Source organism: Aotus nancymaae, unplaced genomic scaffold (genome assembly GCF_030222135.1).
Source record: "Aotus nancymaae isolate 86718 unplaced genomic scaffold, 86718_ANA_hifiasm-v0.15.2.pri h1tg000003l, whole genome shotgun sequence".
NCBI lineage: Eukaryota > Metazoa > Chordata > Mammalia > Primates > Aotidae > Aotus > Aotus nancymaae.
Genome location: NW_026988414.1, coordinates 4,294,899 through 4,309,048, shown reverse-complemented (window position 1 = coordinate 4,309,048; position 14,150 = coordinate 4,294,899). Strand labels below are relative to the sequence as shown.

General features: G+C 53.0%; 1 protein-coding gene across 3 annotated transcripts in view; it reads right to left on the bottom strand.

Moving 5' to 3' along the window:
* Positions 1 to 1,220: 1,220 nt before the first annotated feature.
* Positions 1,221 to 14,150, bottom strand: part of SH2D3C (SH2 domain containing 3C) — a 40,891-nt gene continuing 27,961 nt past the window's right edge. For all 3 annotated transcript variants that reach the window (XM_012458094.3, XM_012458095.2, XM_064377777.1), the window contains 8 exons: positions 12,584 to 13,038; positions 10,574 to 10,698; positions 7,959 to 8,494; positions 6,273 to 6,388; positions 5,548 to 5,719; positions 4,463 to 4,574; positions 3,889 to 4,095; positions 1,221 to 1,823 (listed from right to left, as the gene is read on the bottom strand). In XM_012458094.3, the coding sequence (XP_012313517.2) occupies positions 1,648 to 1,823; positions 3,889 to 4,095; positions 4,463 to 4,574; positions 5,548 to 5,719; positions 6,273 to 6,388; positions 7,959 to 8,494; positions 10,574 to 10,698; positions 12,584 to 13,038 (1,899 nt within the window). In that variant the 3' untranslated portion in view covers positions 1,221 to 1,647. The remainder of the gene's footprint in view (positions 1,824 to 3,888; positions 4,096 to 4,462; positions 4,575 to 5,547; positions 5,720 to 6,272; positions 6,389 to 7,958; positions 8,495 to 10,573; positions 10,699 to 12,583; positions 13,039 to 14,150) is intronic.

Below are 14,150 nucleotides of genomic sequence, written 5' to 3'. Positions count from 1 at the left end.
TCTCTCTCTCTCTCTCTCTCTCTCTCTCTCTCTCTCTCTCTGTCTCTCTCTCTCCAGGACTTCTAGGGCCAAATGTCAAAGCCTGAAAATAAATAAATAGTTCCAGTCAGGTTATAATCCCAGCACTTTGGGAGGCTGAGTCAGGCGGATCACCTGAGGTCAAGAGTTCAAGACCAGCCTGGTCAACATGGCGAAACCCTGTCTCTACTAAAAATACAAAAATTAGCCAGGTGTGGTGGCAAGCACTGGTAATCCTGGCTACTCAGGAGGCTGAGGCAGGAGAATCCCTTGAACCTGGGAGGTGGAGGGTGCAGTGAGCCGAGATCACACTACTGCACTATAGCCTGGGCAACAAGAGTGAAGCCGTCTCAGGAAAAAAAAAAAAATGAGTAGTTCCCACTATTAAGGAGAAAAAAGGAGCGAAGTCTGGGTCCTGGAAGCCAGGTTGAGCCTTTCCCACTCTGCTGCTATGACCTGGGAAAAGTCCCTTCTCCTTCCAGTTTCAGACTACTAGAGGGAGTTGGGATCATAGATTTCAAAAAGCCTGTCCACCCCAAACCCTCAGATTTCTGGTCATGCATTTGTGGGAACTGTTACCATGGCATCTCGGGGCAGGGCATGGGGTAGGAGCACTAGTTTGGAATTAGCTGTTTCTCTCTCCCGCTGGTCTGTGAGCTCCCAGAGAGCAAGGACTGGGTTTTCATATTTGCTGTAACCCCGGCTCCTGGCACAATCTGGAATGTCCCAGCTGTAAAGAAGTATTTGTTGTAGAATCCTAATTAGGGGGAATCAGTCAGGCTGACAGGACCAGGGGAAAGGAAAAAGGAAAAGCAGATAAGCTCGAAGTCTGCCTTCTTGATGGTTCAGGACACACAGCGCTCCTGTGCCCAACTTCTCACCAGACACCTGTAGGTTAGCCCACTGCAACCTTGGCATTACCAGTACTGCAGAAAGCCCCCTTCAGCACACAGCAGAAGCGCCATCTATAAAAACTCACAGCAAGCCTTTGTCTCTTTGCAGTCAGCTCCTCTTCTGCTGATCTGCCCATTGCTACCTTGCAATGCCCTTTCATACTGTCTCTGATAAATCTGCCTTTCTTTACCTACACGCCACTGGCTCCAGATACTCATCACTCACTCACAACATTTGTTGAATGAAGTTTTCTACCTTTCACCTGAGAAAAGGTGCTTCCTTCCACCCCAGGAGCCCGAGAGACAAAATAAAGAGTCATAAAAGTTTATTATATGAAAGAAAGAACACGGCTTCTGTACATCTATTTACAGCACACGCAGACTTATTTACAGCGAGATGGAGGCCTTGGCGTGAGTGAGGGACTGACGGAGAGTGAGGAGGCGTGATCAGCCTCCCATGGCTCGAAAACGGGGAACCCCAGCAGGAAGGGGAGCAGCAGAAGCTGGTGGGGGAACCGGCGTTCCTGTTCTTCCTCAACGGAGACCTGGTGAGTGTGTAGCAGGTGGGATGGAACCCAGAGTCCATGCAGGACCCTGGGGGTGCAAGGGAGATGCTGGAGTTGAACCCAGAACATTCTCGGGTTGATCACAGTGTCCTTGGGGTGCTCTGGGGAAAGGTCTGTGCCCCTCTGCCCCTGACGCTGTCCGCAGCTGCAGAGGGGAAAGGTCCCTGGGGTCACAGCTCGCTGGAGCGGACGGCAGGCTCCAGCTTGTGGGACAGGGCAGTGAGGACCTTGTCGAACTTCTCATAGCGCCGGGCCTGGCTGCTGCTGGCACCCTGACTGCCCCAGAGGAGGCGCATCTGGAACTCCGTGCTGAACACCTCCAGGAGCTCTGGCCGGGCCTGGAACCCTGCAATGTTGGGGCATAGGATCAGGGCAGAGGCTGGGATTCCTGTCCAGAGTCCCAGCATTCTTCAGGGCTCCCCTGTTAGGAACCTCCCACCAACTCCACCAAGGATCCAACAAAACTTGTGGACCAACATGACCCTGTAGTTTAGCATCTTTGTCTTGTTTTTTGTTTATTTTTGTTTGTCTGTTTTTTTGAGACAAAGTTTCTCTCATGTTGCCCAGGTTGGAGTGCAATGGTGCAATCTGGGCTCACTACAACCTCCACCTCCAGGGTTCAAGCGATCCTCTTGTCTTAGCCCCCCGAGTAGCTGGGACTACAGGCATGCGACACCACGCCCGGCTAATTGTGTATTTTTAGTAGAGACGGGGTTTCATCATGTTGGCCAGGCTGGTCTCAAACTCTCAACCTCAGGTGATCCATCCGCCTCAGCCTCCCAAAGTGCTGGGATTACAGGCGTGAGCACTGTGCCTCAGCTATTTTTAAGATAATTATTATTCTTTTCTGAAGAAGAAAAAGGTGGGGAAGACATTTACCAGGATGTTCAAAGCATTTGCTCCTGAGTAATCATGGGCAATTTTTTTTTTAAACGGAGTCTTGTTCTGCCACCCAGTCTGGAGCACAGTGGCGTGATCTCAGCTCACTGCAACCTCCACCTCCTGGATTCAAGTGATTCTTCTGTCTCAGTCTCCCAAGTTGCTGAGATTACAGGTACATGCCACCATATCCAGCTATTTTATATATATATATATATGTATTTTTAGTAGAGACAGGGTTTCACCATGTTGGCCAGGCTGGTCCCGAACTCCTGACCTCAGGTGTCATTATATGAAAGAAAGAACACCGCTTCTGTACATCTGTTTACAGCACACGCAGACTTACTAATCCACCCACCTTGGCCTCCCAAGGTGCTGAGATTACAGGTGTGAGCCACCGTGCTTGGCCATGGGTAATTTTTTTAACCTTATTTTTGCTCAGCTTGTATTTCCAATTTGTCTTCAGTAAATTATCATGATTTACATAATGCCAGAAGCAGTAAGAGAGATTGTCTACGCCACTTTCTTCTCCTTTCGCCAGATGGAGTCTAAGATTTCAATTAGACTGTACGCCTTAAAGACCAGGTGGGTCTTTCTCACCCCAGAGCCCCAGCCTGGGAGCCTTGCAAACAACCTTGTAAAGTAAGGCCACAGGCTGCCCACCGCACAGGTGAGAACACTGAGGCCCAGCGAAGCTAAGACAATGGCTAAGTGCTCTTTGAATCATCTGTTTGCCCAACCCCCACCTGGTGCCTGCCACTAATAGTTACTTGTTCAACTAATGAGTGAAGGAGTGAAGAAAAGACATGAGCCTGGGCACGGTTGCTCACACCTTAATCCTAGCACTTTGGGAGGCCGAGGCAGGCGGATCACCTGAAGTCAGGGGTTCAAGACCAGCCTGACCAACATGGTGAAACCCTGGCTCTACTAAAAATACAAAATTAGCCAGGTGTGGTGGCGCATGCCTGTAATCCCAGCTACTTGGGAGGCCGAGGCAGGAGAATCACTTGCACCTGGGAGGCAGAGGTTGCAGTGAGCCAAGATCTTGCCATTGCACTCCAGCCTGGGCAACAAGAGCGAAATTCCATCTCAAAAAAAAAAAAAAAAAAGCCACACCACCAGTCGTGGTGGCTCACACCTATAATGCCAGCACTTTGAAAGGCCAAGATGGGCGGATCCCCTGAGGTCAGGAGTTCAAGACCAGCCTGGCCAACATGGTGAAAACCCGTCTCTACTAAAAATACAAAAAATTAGCCAGGCATGGTGATACATGCCTATAATCCCAGCTACTTGGGAGGCTGGGGCTGGAGAATTGCTTGAACCTGGGAAGCAGAGTTGTAGTGAGCTGAGATTGCACCATTGCACTCCAGCCTGGGCAACAGTGCGAGACTCAAAAAAAAAAAGGACATGAGAGGAATGAGAGGAAGGTGTTAGGGAGACAGAGCAGGACAGAGGGGTGGAAAGGGAAGCAGTGGGACAGGGGGAGAGAGGCCCCGGCCTGCAGGCCCTCCAAGATGCCACTGGCCACTCACCCTGCAGCTTGACCTCAGCATTGGTGTGGTACAGGCCTCCGTGGTGTGCCACCGTGCGAGCAGCCTCCAAGTGGGCCAGCACCACCTCCACACCGTGTTCCGTGCTGCCCCAGGGCTCAGGGCCCTCAGGTGGGGCCGAGTCACACTCCAGCAGGGTGATGAGGGGCAGCACATGAGGAAACGTGGTGTTGCTCAGAGGTGGGCCTTCTGCAGGGAGAAAGGCAGCAGGTGCTTAGAGACCCTGGAGCCCCCACAACCCACTGCGGTCCCGGAAGCCCAGGTGCAGGAGGGAAGGGTCTGGCTGAGGTCCCAGAGAGAACCCCAGGGGCTCCTTACTCCTGGGACAAATCCTTCCTTTCTGATTCCCCCAACTGAAACCACTGCCGCCCTGGCCCAGCCCCAAGGGCTGAGCCTGCACATGGACAGTGCTGACACAGCTGCCAGCAGGGACAGTGAGCTCAGGGCAAGCAACCTGCACAGAGCTCAGCCAGGCTCTCGTCACTGTCCATGCTGGGAGTCTTTGCCAACCCAAGGAGGGCTGCGACCTGTCCAAAGTCACACAGCAAGGAAGTACCTTTGCCCTCGTTGAGGCTCTTGAGAAACGGCTTAAGCTTCTTCTCGTACAGGATGGCACCCTCCGTGTGCCGCTGCCGCAGGGTCACCCATGTCTGCTCCAGCCGAGAAATCTGGGGAGGCCAAACTGTGAGAGAGCAGCCAGGCAGAGAGCCTGCAGGGGCCACCCTGCTGAGTGGATAACTAGATGTGGGATAATTATTATCATTATGGCCCTCCTTCACATACCAGGGACAGTGATGACAACTTTTCATGTCTCCCATGAAGCCCTCATAACAACCCATTTTACAGATGAGGGAACTAAGGCTCAGAGAGGGGAATGACTTGCCCACAGTTATTCCAAAAAAGTGGCAGAACTGGAAGTTGAACCTAGGGCATTGCCTCTGAGACCTTGTTGTTCTTATTTATTATTTATTTATTTATTTATTTATTTATCTTTGAAATGGAGTCTCCCTCTGTCACCCAGGCTGGAGTGCAGTGGCGCGATCTCGGCTCACTGCCACCTCTGCCTCCTGGGTTCAAGCGATTCTCCTGCCTCAGCCTCCTGAGTAGCTGGGATTACAAGTGCCCACCACCATGCCTGGCTAATTTTTGTATTTTTAGTAGAGACGAGGTTTTACCATGTTGGCCAGGCTGGTCTCCAACTCCTGACCTCAGGTGATTTGCCCACCTTTTACCATGTTAGCCAGGCTGGTCTCGAACTCCTGACCTCAGGTGATTTGCCCACCTTTTACCATGTTGGCCAGGCTGGTCTCGAACTCCCGACCTCAGGTGATTTGCCCACCTTGGCCTCCCTAAGTGCTAGGATTACAGGCGTGAACCACCGCGCCTGGCCTTATTCTTATTCTTTAAACTCATATAATGCTCCTCATTCATTTTATTTTACAAGCGAGGAAACTGAGGCCCAGAGACGGGAAAGAACCTGCTGTGGGTCGGCACTTGCAGAACTCAGTTCTCCCCGGTACTCTCACCAATGCTGCCTAGAAAATCCAAAGCTCCTCCTATTCCATACACAGCCATCCCAAAAGGAACGCACTCCAGGGCTCTTCCAGTCTATCGATGCCGGCTCTGCACGGCCCTCAGTACCTGGGCCATGTCCAGGGCACCCATGACCGCCGCGAAGCTGAACATGTTGCCCATAGTCCCCCGCAGCTCGGCCGCCAGCTGGATGGTCTTGTGCAGCAGCGCTGCCCGCTCCTCCGCGGAGCCGGTGCAGCCCAGGATGTCCACGGCCAGCATGATGGACATGGTGTGGAACCTGTCGGAGCAGCGGGGTCAGAGGCGGCGGGCTTGGGGACTGGAGTGAGGGGTGCTGACAGGAGGCCGCCCCTGCCTGTGGTTGGGCCGGGAGGGGCGGAGGGCGGAGCCAACGTGAGAGGTTGTAAGGGGTCAATGGAATAAGGGGGCGCGGCCAGAGCACGGAAAGCAAGTCCTTGGGCTTCTGATTGGCCAGCATAAGTCAGGGGCGGGGCCAGAGCTGTGGGTGAGCAGCGAAATGCATCGCGCAGAGCAGTTTTAAGAATGAACAAGAAGTCCGAGCTGATGGGCGGGGCCAGGCTGATAGTCCAGTGGATGACTGGTCAAGGGATGCGAAAGGAAGGCGAATGCGGAAATACAGGACTCAGTCTTTGGGAAATCAGTTTGCTCAGAGGGAGTCATCAGGGGTTGCGATTGGTCAATGGGCTGGGAGGCGTGGCCAGAGCACCTAGGAGATGGGCTGAGAGGCTATGATTGGCCAACCCGCTCCGGCCAGCGAGGAGTGCGGTAGCCGGGGGTTCCCCGCGAGTCCCCGGTTGCCGGCGCTGCCTCACCTTTCCAGCAGGTCTAGGCGTAGCTGCCGGCCATGGGGGAGGGTGAGCAGCTCCATGCCCCAGCGGACTCCCATTAGGGTCTGCATCTCCTTGGTAACGCCCAGTATCCTAGCAACCTGCAAAGACGCCGAGAGGGCTGATTAATATCCTGTCAGGGCTGGCCCCAGCCATCTGGGAGTCAGAGAGCTTTCATCTAAGAGGGTAGCCTGGTTGGGAGGTGGGGTTTGAATCCCAGCTCCACCGCTAACCCTCTGATACGGAACAAGTGACTCTGCCTTTCTCAGCGAGCCTCAGTTTCCCCATCTGTGAAATGAGGATTAATGGAAAAATGTCCAGAGGTGCCTGGCATATTAAATATTCAGTTAAGGTTGGCCGAACGTGGTGGCTCACACCTGAATTGCCAGCACTTTGGGAGGCCGAGGTGGGAGGATCACCTGAGGTCAGGAGTCCAAGACCAGACTAGCCAACATGGCGAAACCCCATCTCTACTAAAAATCCAAAAAGTAGCTGGGTACAGTGGCATGTGCCTGTAGTCCCAGCTATTTGGGAGGCTGAGGCAGGAGAATCACTTGAACCCAGGAGGTGGAGGTTGCAGTGAGCTGAGATCCTGCCACTGCACTCCAGCCTCAGTGACAGAGTAAGACTCCATCTAAAAAAATACATGCATACATACATACATACATACATATTCAGTTAAGGTCAAGGGCAGGATACTTGTTCATTGCAGAGGGAAACCCTGAAGCCCAGGGAGGGAATGGGCTTGCCCAAAGTCACACACTGGGCCTAGAACCTGCGTCCTCCCTGCCACCCAGGACTCTTCATGGAGCGAACTTTCTGCCTTGTCTCTTTTCTTGCTTCCTGTGCTCTGAGACCAGTGTAACCCAGTAATCAGTTTCTCCCAAACTGCAAAAGGAGAAACTGAGGCATAGAGAGAACTAGGGTCTTTAGATGTTCAAAGACTCAACAAAGCTAAGGCCTGGGCATTGACAATTTATGGGCCGAGGAGGTCATGACTTCTGCTTATCTGTCCACTAAGGGGGTGGGGGCGGAGAGTTGGGCCTTTTCTAGAGAAGTGTCCCCAAGTGCCTCAGGGAGCCAGAGACAACTATCTGCCCTCTTCTACTGCCAAACTGGCATCTGGAGGAAGCAAGGATCTCTTATATGCGTTTTTTTTTTTTTTTTTTTTTTTTTTAAGAGTCTCCCTCTGTTGCCCAGGCTGGAGTGCAGTGGTGTGATCTCAGCTTACTGCAAACTCTACCTTCCAATTCAAGCAATTCTTCTGCCTCAGCCTCCTGAGTAGCTGGGATTATAGGCACCTGCCATGATGCCTAGCTAATTTTTGTATTTTTAGTAGAGACAGGGTTTCACCATGTTAGCCAGGCTGGTCTTGAACTACTGACCTCAGGTGATCCACTGACCTCAAGTGATCCACCCTCCTCAGCCTCCCAAAGTGCTGGGATTCAGGTATAAGCCACAACCCTCGGCCTTATGTGCTTTTTAAAAGGAGAAACTAGAGGCCCACTGAGGCTAAATGACCAGCTCAGAGACAGAGCAGGCAAAGGACAGCCATGGAGCTAGAATCCGGCCCACTTGCTGTACTTGGGGGAAACTGGGAGCCAGCTTCTCACTGCCCTGCCCCAGAGAACAGAGGCGCTCCCCCAACCCCAGTGCACAGCCAGCACCTACCAAGCAGTCCACCTTGGTGACATGCCGGGCCAGCGTCCGGGCATCCACCTCCGACAGCAGCTCCTTGACCTTCCGCAGAAGGCCTACCTCCAGCGGCCGGTTATCCCTGGGGATCAGTAGTGACTGGAAGGTGGCCGGGTTGAAGGAAGAGGTGACTTCCACGATGGGGACTGTGAAAGTCTTGCCCCAGTCCCCCTCAGGGGCCCCATTTTCTGACAGTTCCTTTAGCTTCTCCCCATAGCTTCTGGCCTGCCGGCTGGAGGCCTCAGCCGCTGCCCACTCTCGGCTGCCACGCACGGGAGGCTGGAGCTGGCAGTAGTGGCCAGAGTCCGGGTCACTGTAGCTGCTGAGTGATGGTGATGGGGAGGCCTTGCAGAGGGTGTGGGAGGGGCTGGTGTGGGGACCCTTGTCTGACTCCCCATGGGTCTTTGGGGCACTTCCGGAACATAGCTGAGGCTCACTGGAACGGCGGGCAACAGGGGAGGCAGGCAGTGTTGTGGCAGAAGGGGCTACAGGGGCAGCGTGGACTCGGGTTACTGCAGAAAGGTAGAGAGAGAGACCCAGTTACAGCAGCTCCCCACCAAAGTGAGATTCCTGCATCCCTTCCCAAAGACCAGGCTCTCTCACTCCTTGTAGGGAATACAGAGGTGATGTCCCCACCTCCCAGCATGAGCAGAGACCAGGGCTGGCAGACTCTGGCAAGCTGACCAGCCTAGGTGATGCTCTGAAATCACCAGGACCCAGGAGTTTGCATGGCCCCACCCTGAGGCTGCTGCAGCCTTGGGGACCCACTGCTTGGAGGAGTGTCCAGTGATCCAGGGAAGCTGAGCACCTGCTGCAATTTCTTGTGCCACATGCGATTGTTTCTCAACCAATTAGCAATAATGATTTTTTCTTTCTTTCTTTTTTTTTTTTTTTTTGAGACAGAGTTTCGCTCTTGTTACCCAGGCTGGAATGCAATGGTGCCAACTAGGCTCACTGCAACCTCCACCTCCTGGATTCAAGCAATTCTTGAGCCTCAGTCTCCCTGAGTAGCTGGGATTACAGTGACGTACCACCACACCAGGCTATTTTTTTTTTTTTTCTTTTTTAGCCAGAGTCTCACTCTGTTGCCCAGGCTGGAGTGCAGTGGTACTATCTCAGCTCACCGCAACCTCTGCCTCCCAGGTTCAAGCGATTTTTCTGCCTCAGCCTCCTGAGTAGCTGGGATTACAGATGTGTGCCACCGCACCCGGCCTGAATTAGCAATAATGATTTGTTGCTATACATTGTGTGCCAGGAGCTGGCAACATGCTGGAGATATAAGGGAGGTAAAATCATCATCAAACCTCAGAGGCAGTATTTACTGAGCTCTCACTGTCCACGTTGTATCTCAGTCTATTTAACCCTTTCAGTGTCCTGGGGGTAAGTACTTTTATAATCCTCATTCCACAGATGAGAAAACTGAGGCTCAGAGAGGTGCACTGACCTGCCCAAGGTCACCCAGCCAGCAAGTGGTAGAGCCAGGATTTAAGTCTTGACATCTGGGCTGCTTTACTGTACCACATTGCTTAGAAATTGTCCGATAAGTCATTTCTGGCAAGGAATCTTGCATTTTATACTCAGGGATATTGCTTTGAAATCAAGTTTGTAGTTATGACAAAGTTGGTAGCTCTGTGCTTAGGGAAGGATTTGTGACAACCAATATGGATGGCAACACTTCAGTGGAATGCCTCCCTAGGCGAAAGTTCCTCCTGGGACAGCCCCCTCTCAAGACACTTGGCCTGCCACGTGGACAATATGGACTATTGAAAACATTCTTTTTGTGTTTTTTTCCAGAAATGACCTATTGGAATGTTTCTAACATAGAAACTTTCTTCGTATTTATAAGAAAGCACAGTGTTCTGTACTTCCCACTTAACTTTTGCTGTGAACTTAAAATTGCTCTAAAAAATAAAGTCTATTAAGAAAAAAGGAGGCCAGGTGTGGTGGCTTATGCCCGTAATCCCAGCACTTTGGGAGGCAGAAGTGGGCAGATCACCTGAGGTCAGGAGTTCAAGACCAGCCTGGCCAACATGGTGAAACCCCATCTCTACTAATATACAAAAGTTAGCTGGGCATGGTGTCACCCGCTTGTAATCCCAGCACTGTGGGAGGCCGAGGCGGGTGGATCACCTGAGGTCAGGAGTTTGAGACCACTCTGGCCAACGTGGTGAAACACCATCTCTACTAAAAATTAGCCAGGCCTGGTGGTAGGTGCCTGTAATCCCAGCTACTCAAGAGGCTGAGGCAGGAGAATCACTTGAACCCGGGAGGCGGAGGTTGAGTGAGCCGAAATTGCGCCACTGCACACCAGCCTGGGGGACAAGAGCGACACTCCATCTTAAAAATAAATAAATAATATTCCACCTGGTTCTGGTAAGCTACTAGAAAAACAAATAAATACATAAATTTTTGTTAAATGAACAAGCCGTGGATACATCTTGTATGTTGATACCAACAGTTCTCCTAACAGGTTTTTAGTGTCAATTCTTGCTCTCAGTAAAGAGGCAGAAACACACATAACCACACACAGGTGACAGAAGTCATCAATGACAGATTCGTTCCACCTGCTCCACCCCCTCTGCTGGCCATACCAGTGCTGTAGGCGGGGGAGCTAGGGCTCTCGGAGATGGGCGACATGGGCGAGTGCAGGTCTGGGATCTGGTCCATGCTGAGGGCACAGCTGCGGATGGAGTCCCGAGGACGGGGCAGCGACATACTGTGGAACAGACACTGTCATGGGCAGGGAGCTCCGAGGTCAGGGGCCTCGGCCTGCCTCTGGAACCCTCACCTCTGCACCTTGAACTTCAGAGGTAGAGAAGATTGGAGATCATCAAATCCAACCTCCTGACTGACAGGTACAAAAAACCCGGAAGCCCAGAGGACAGAGGGGACACAGCAAGTCAGGAGCAGAGCTAGGAACGCTGGTGGTGAGCACACCTGGCTTTCTTTTTCTTTTTTTGAGACAGAGTTTTTCTCTTGGTGCCCAGGCTGGAGTGCAATGGTGCGATCTCAGCTCACCGCAACCTCTGCCTCCCAGGTTCAAGCGATTCTCATGCCTCAGCCTCCTGAGTAGCTAGAATTACAGGCATGCGCCACCACACCTGGCTAATTTTGTATTTTTAGTAGAGACGGGGTTTCTTCATGTTGGTCAGGCAGATCCCAACCTCAGGTGATCTGCCCGCCTCAGCCTCCCAAAGTACTGGGATTACAGGCATGAGCCACCAGACCTGGCCACTCGCCCGGTTTCTAGTCAGTATCCTCCCCATGACCCTGCTCTCCTCCATTCCTACCCAGCCTTCCCCTCCACAAAGCTTAGAAAAGCCTGAGGATGAGGCTTGGAGGCACCCAGCTGAGCCAACACTTTTCAGGCTCCTCTGTCCCTCTCTTTTCCTGAGGAGTAGAGGGTGGGAAAGGGGGTACAGGCCAGAATTCAACTACCCCACGAGGTGCCTTTTGCAAGTTAGTCAACTACAACCATTCTCTGGGCAGACACGGCCCCTCATTAGTGCCTTCAGCTTGATAAGCAGAGACTTCCTCCAGCCTGGAGAACTGTCTGGGGAGAGGGGCTAGCAGGAAGGGTGGGGAGCCTTAGGGAGTGAGTGGGACCACCATCCTGACCTCTCCTCTCTGCTCCCAACTATGCTCAGGATGCCTCAGGCACATATGGTCCATGGATCCTGGCATCAATATGTGTACTGGTTCCAAACCACAGGCCAAGTGGCTGCTGTCCACAGGGTATCCATTCATCAACTCCTTGGCTGGGAGTACCCAACCTAGGCCAGGGAGATGGGGCCTCAAGGGCCTGTCCAAGTGCAGGTGGCAAAGGACAGTGGATCTCTTTGCAAACAGCCAGGGAAGCCACAGAAACTTGAGGCACAGAGTTCAGAGTCTACAGACCTGGGTTTGGGTCTTGATCCTAGCACTATCTAGTAAGCAGCTTCCCCCCTCTAAGCCTGCATCCTCATCTATAAAGTGGGTGTATGGGCAGGATCCACCTCCCATGAGGAAGTGGGCACTAATGAGATTGGGCACGTACAATGCTTAACACTTAGGAGGATCTCAGGAACCTTTAGCTGCTGTGGCTCTTCCCAGCATCCAGGGCCTGGTCTTAGCCCCAGAGACAACCGAGTGTGATTAAAATTCACTGAGAACATCCCATTCCCTGTGCAGTGATTTCCATGCTGTAAAGCCCTCTGCTTGGATGCCCACCTTGGCCTAGATGGGTAGGATGAGGAGGGGTGGCATCGGGCTATGGGGACCAGGCCCCTCTCCGGTTCAGGACTCAGGGCTCCCTTGGGGTAGGGAGGGCTGCTTGAATGAAAGCCTTTATAGATAGGAATATGAGATAAGAATGGAGAAGTGATGGTCAAGGGCACGTGACCAGTGAGTGGCAGAGCTGGGACTGCAACCCGGGTCTGACTCCCTGCAAGCCCTGTGTTCTATATTCCACATGGTATGGCCCAACCTTCCTCCTATTCCTCCCTGCACACAGAGGCTCTAGGAGAGTAATTTCATCCCATTTCAGTGTGGCTGGGCCTCCCCTTTCTCACCAGCCCTCTCATTACCCACATCCCTATTTGACAAATGGGGCTCTGGCTGACCTGCTGGGGCAGCCATCGCTGCGAGTGACCTTGTCGGCAGTGAGCCCATCGGTCATGGTGATGCTGCGCCGCTTCATGTGGCTGCCCTTGGGGCCGGAGGGGCTGACGGGGCTGGCAGCCTTGCTACTCCCCTGTCCCAGGCCATAGCTGGCCTCGAGGTAGCGCAGTGGGAAGGTGCGATTCACAGGGCAGTAGATGATGGCACCACTCTGCTCCGACACAGCCTTGCGGCTGCCCACATGATAGCGCACGAGGGCGGGCACGTGGTCAAAGCTCTCCTGCTCAAACAGGTACTGGATGTGCGTGTAGCTCTCGCCCGCCTTCACCACCACCTTGTTGATCTTGAAGTGTAAGGCCTGGTTGCGCCAGCGGCACGTGAGCACATAATCGCCCAGGCTGGTCAGCGAGTCCCGGATGAGGAAGTCACCGTTGCGTTGTACCAAGGTCTCTGAGACCTGCAGAAGGCATGGTTAGGCTGGAGCAGGGCAGGGCCAGGAGAGGGCCGGACCCAGGATCTGGGGGACAGAGCAACCCGGGATTGGGGGAAACAGCAAGATCAGACCCAGGGTATAGAGGGCCCAGTGAACAGAGACATCTGACATCTGATGCTTGAGAGCGGGGATGCAATGACCCTGGTTCAGAGGGGGCACCTCAGCCAGAGGCCCTGGGTCTGCGGCACAGAGGCTCAGGAATGGGAGGACATGACACCTTGGAATGGAAGGCACAGAGACACAGGGTCTAGAGAAGCGAGAATGGTCGTGATCTGAGACCCAGGTCTCAGACCCATCCCTTCTCAGGGTTCTGGTTGGGCAGAGTGAGTTCCTCATCCTCATTCCTCCAACCACCCAGTGCTCTGGCATGCCTCTGGCCCTTGCACCAAGCTGCTTTCTGTTCCTAGAACACTCTTCCTGCCTTGTCCATCTGATGAACTTATTTATTTGTTTGTTAATTTTTTTTATTAATTATTAAGATGGGGTATCACTCTGTCATCCAGGCTGGAGTGTGGTGGCATGATCTCAGCTCACTACAACCTCCGCCTCCCGAGTTCAAGCAATTCTCCTGCCTCAGCCTCCCAAGTAACTGGGATTACAGGTGCCCACCACCATGCCCGGCTAATTTTTGTATTTTTGGTAGAGACAGCCAGGCTGGTCTCAAACTCCTGACCTCAGGTGATCCACCGGCCTCGGCCTCCCAAAGTGCTGAGATTTCAGGTGTGAGCCACTGCTCCCAGTCCCACCTGGTGAACTCCTATCCATCTCACAAAGCCCTCCCTCCTCAGTGTCCCCTCCTTGGGACTCACCCATATTCATGCCAGGCACTCTATTCTTGCATTTCTTCCACTAGGCTCTTACTGTCGGCACCCAGCCCCCCCGGGTCATTAGCCCTCAAGAGAAGCCACCACCTCTTCTACCTCTGCATCGGTGGTGCTTAGCACAGGTCCTGACAGAGGCAAAGATTACAGCATGAATGAAAGAAGGAACAAGTGATCTATCAGCCTAAGTCTGTGGCTTATAAAGTCACCTCGGGGCCGGGTGTGGTGGCTCACACCTATAATCCCAGCACTTTG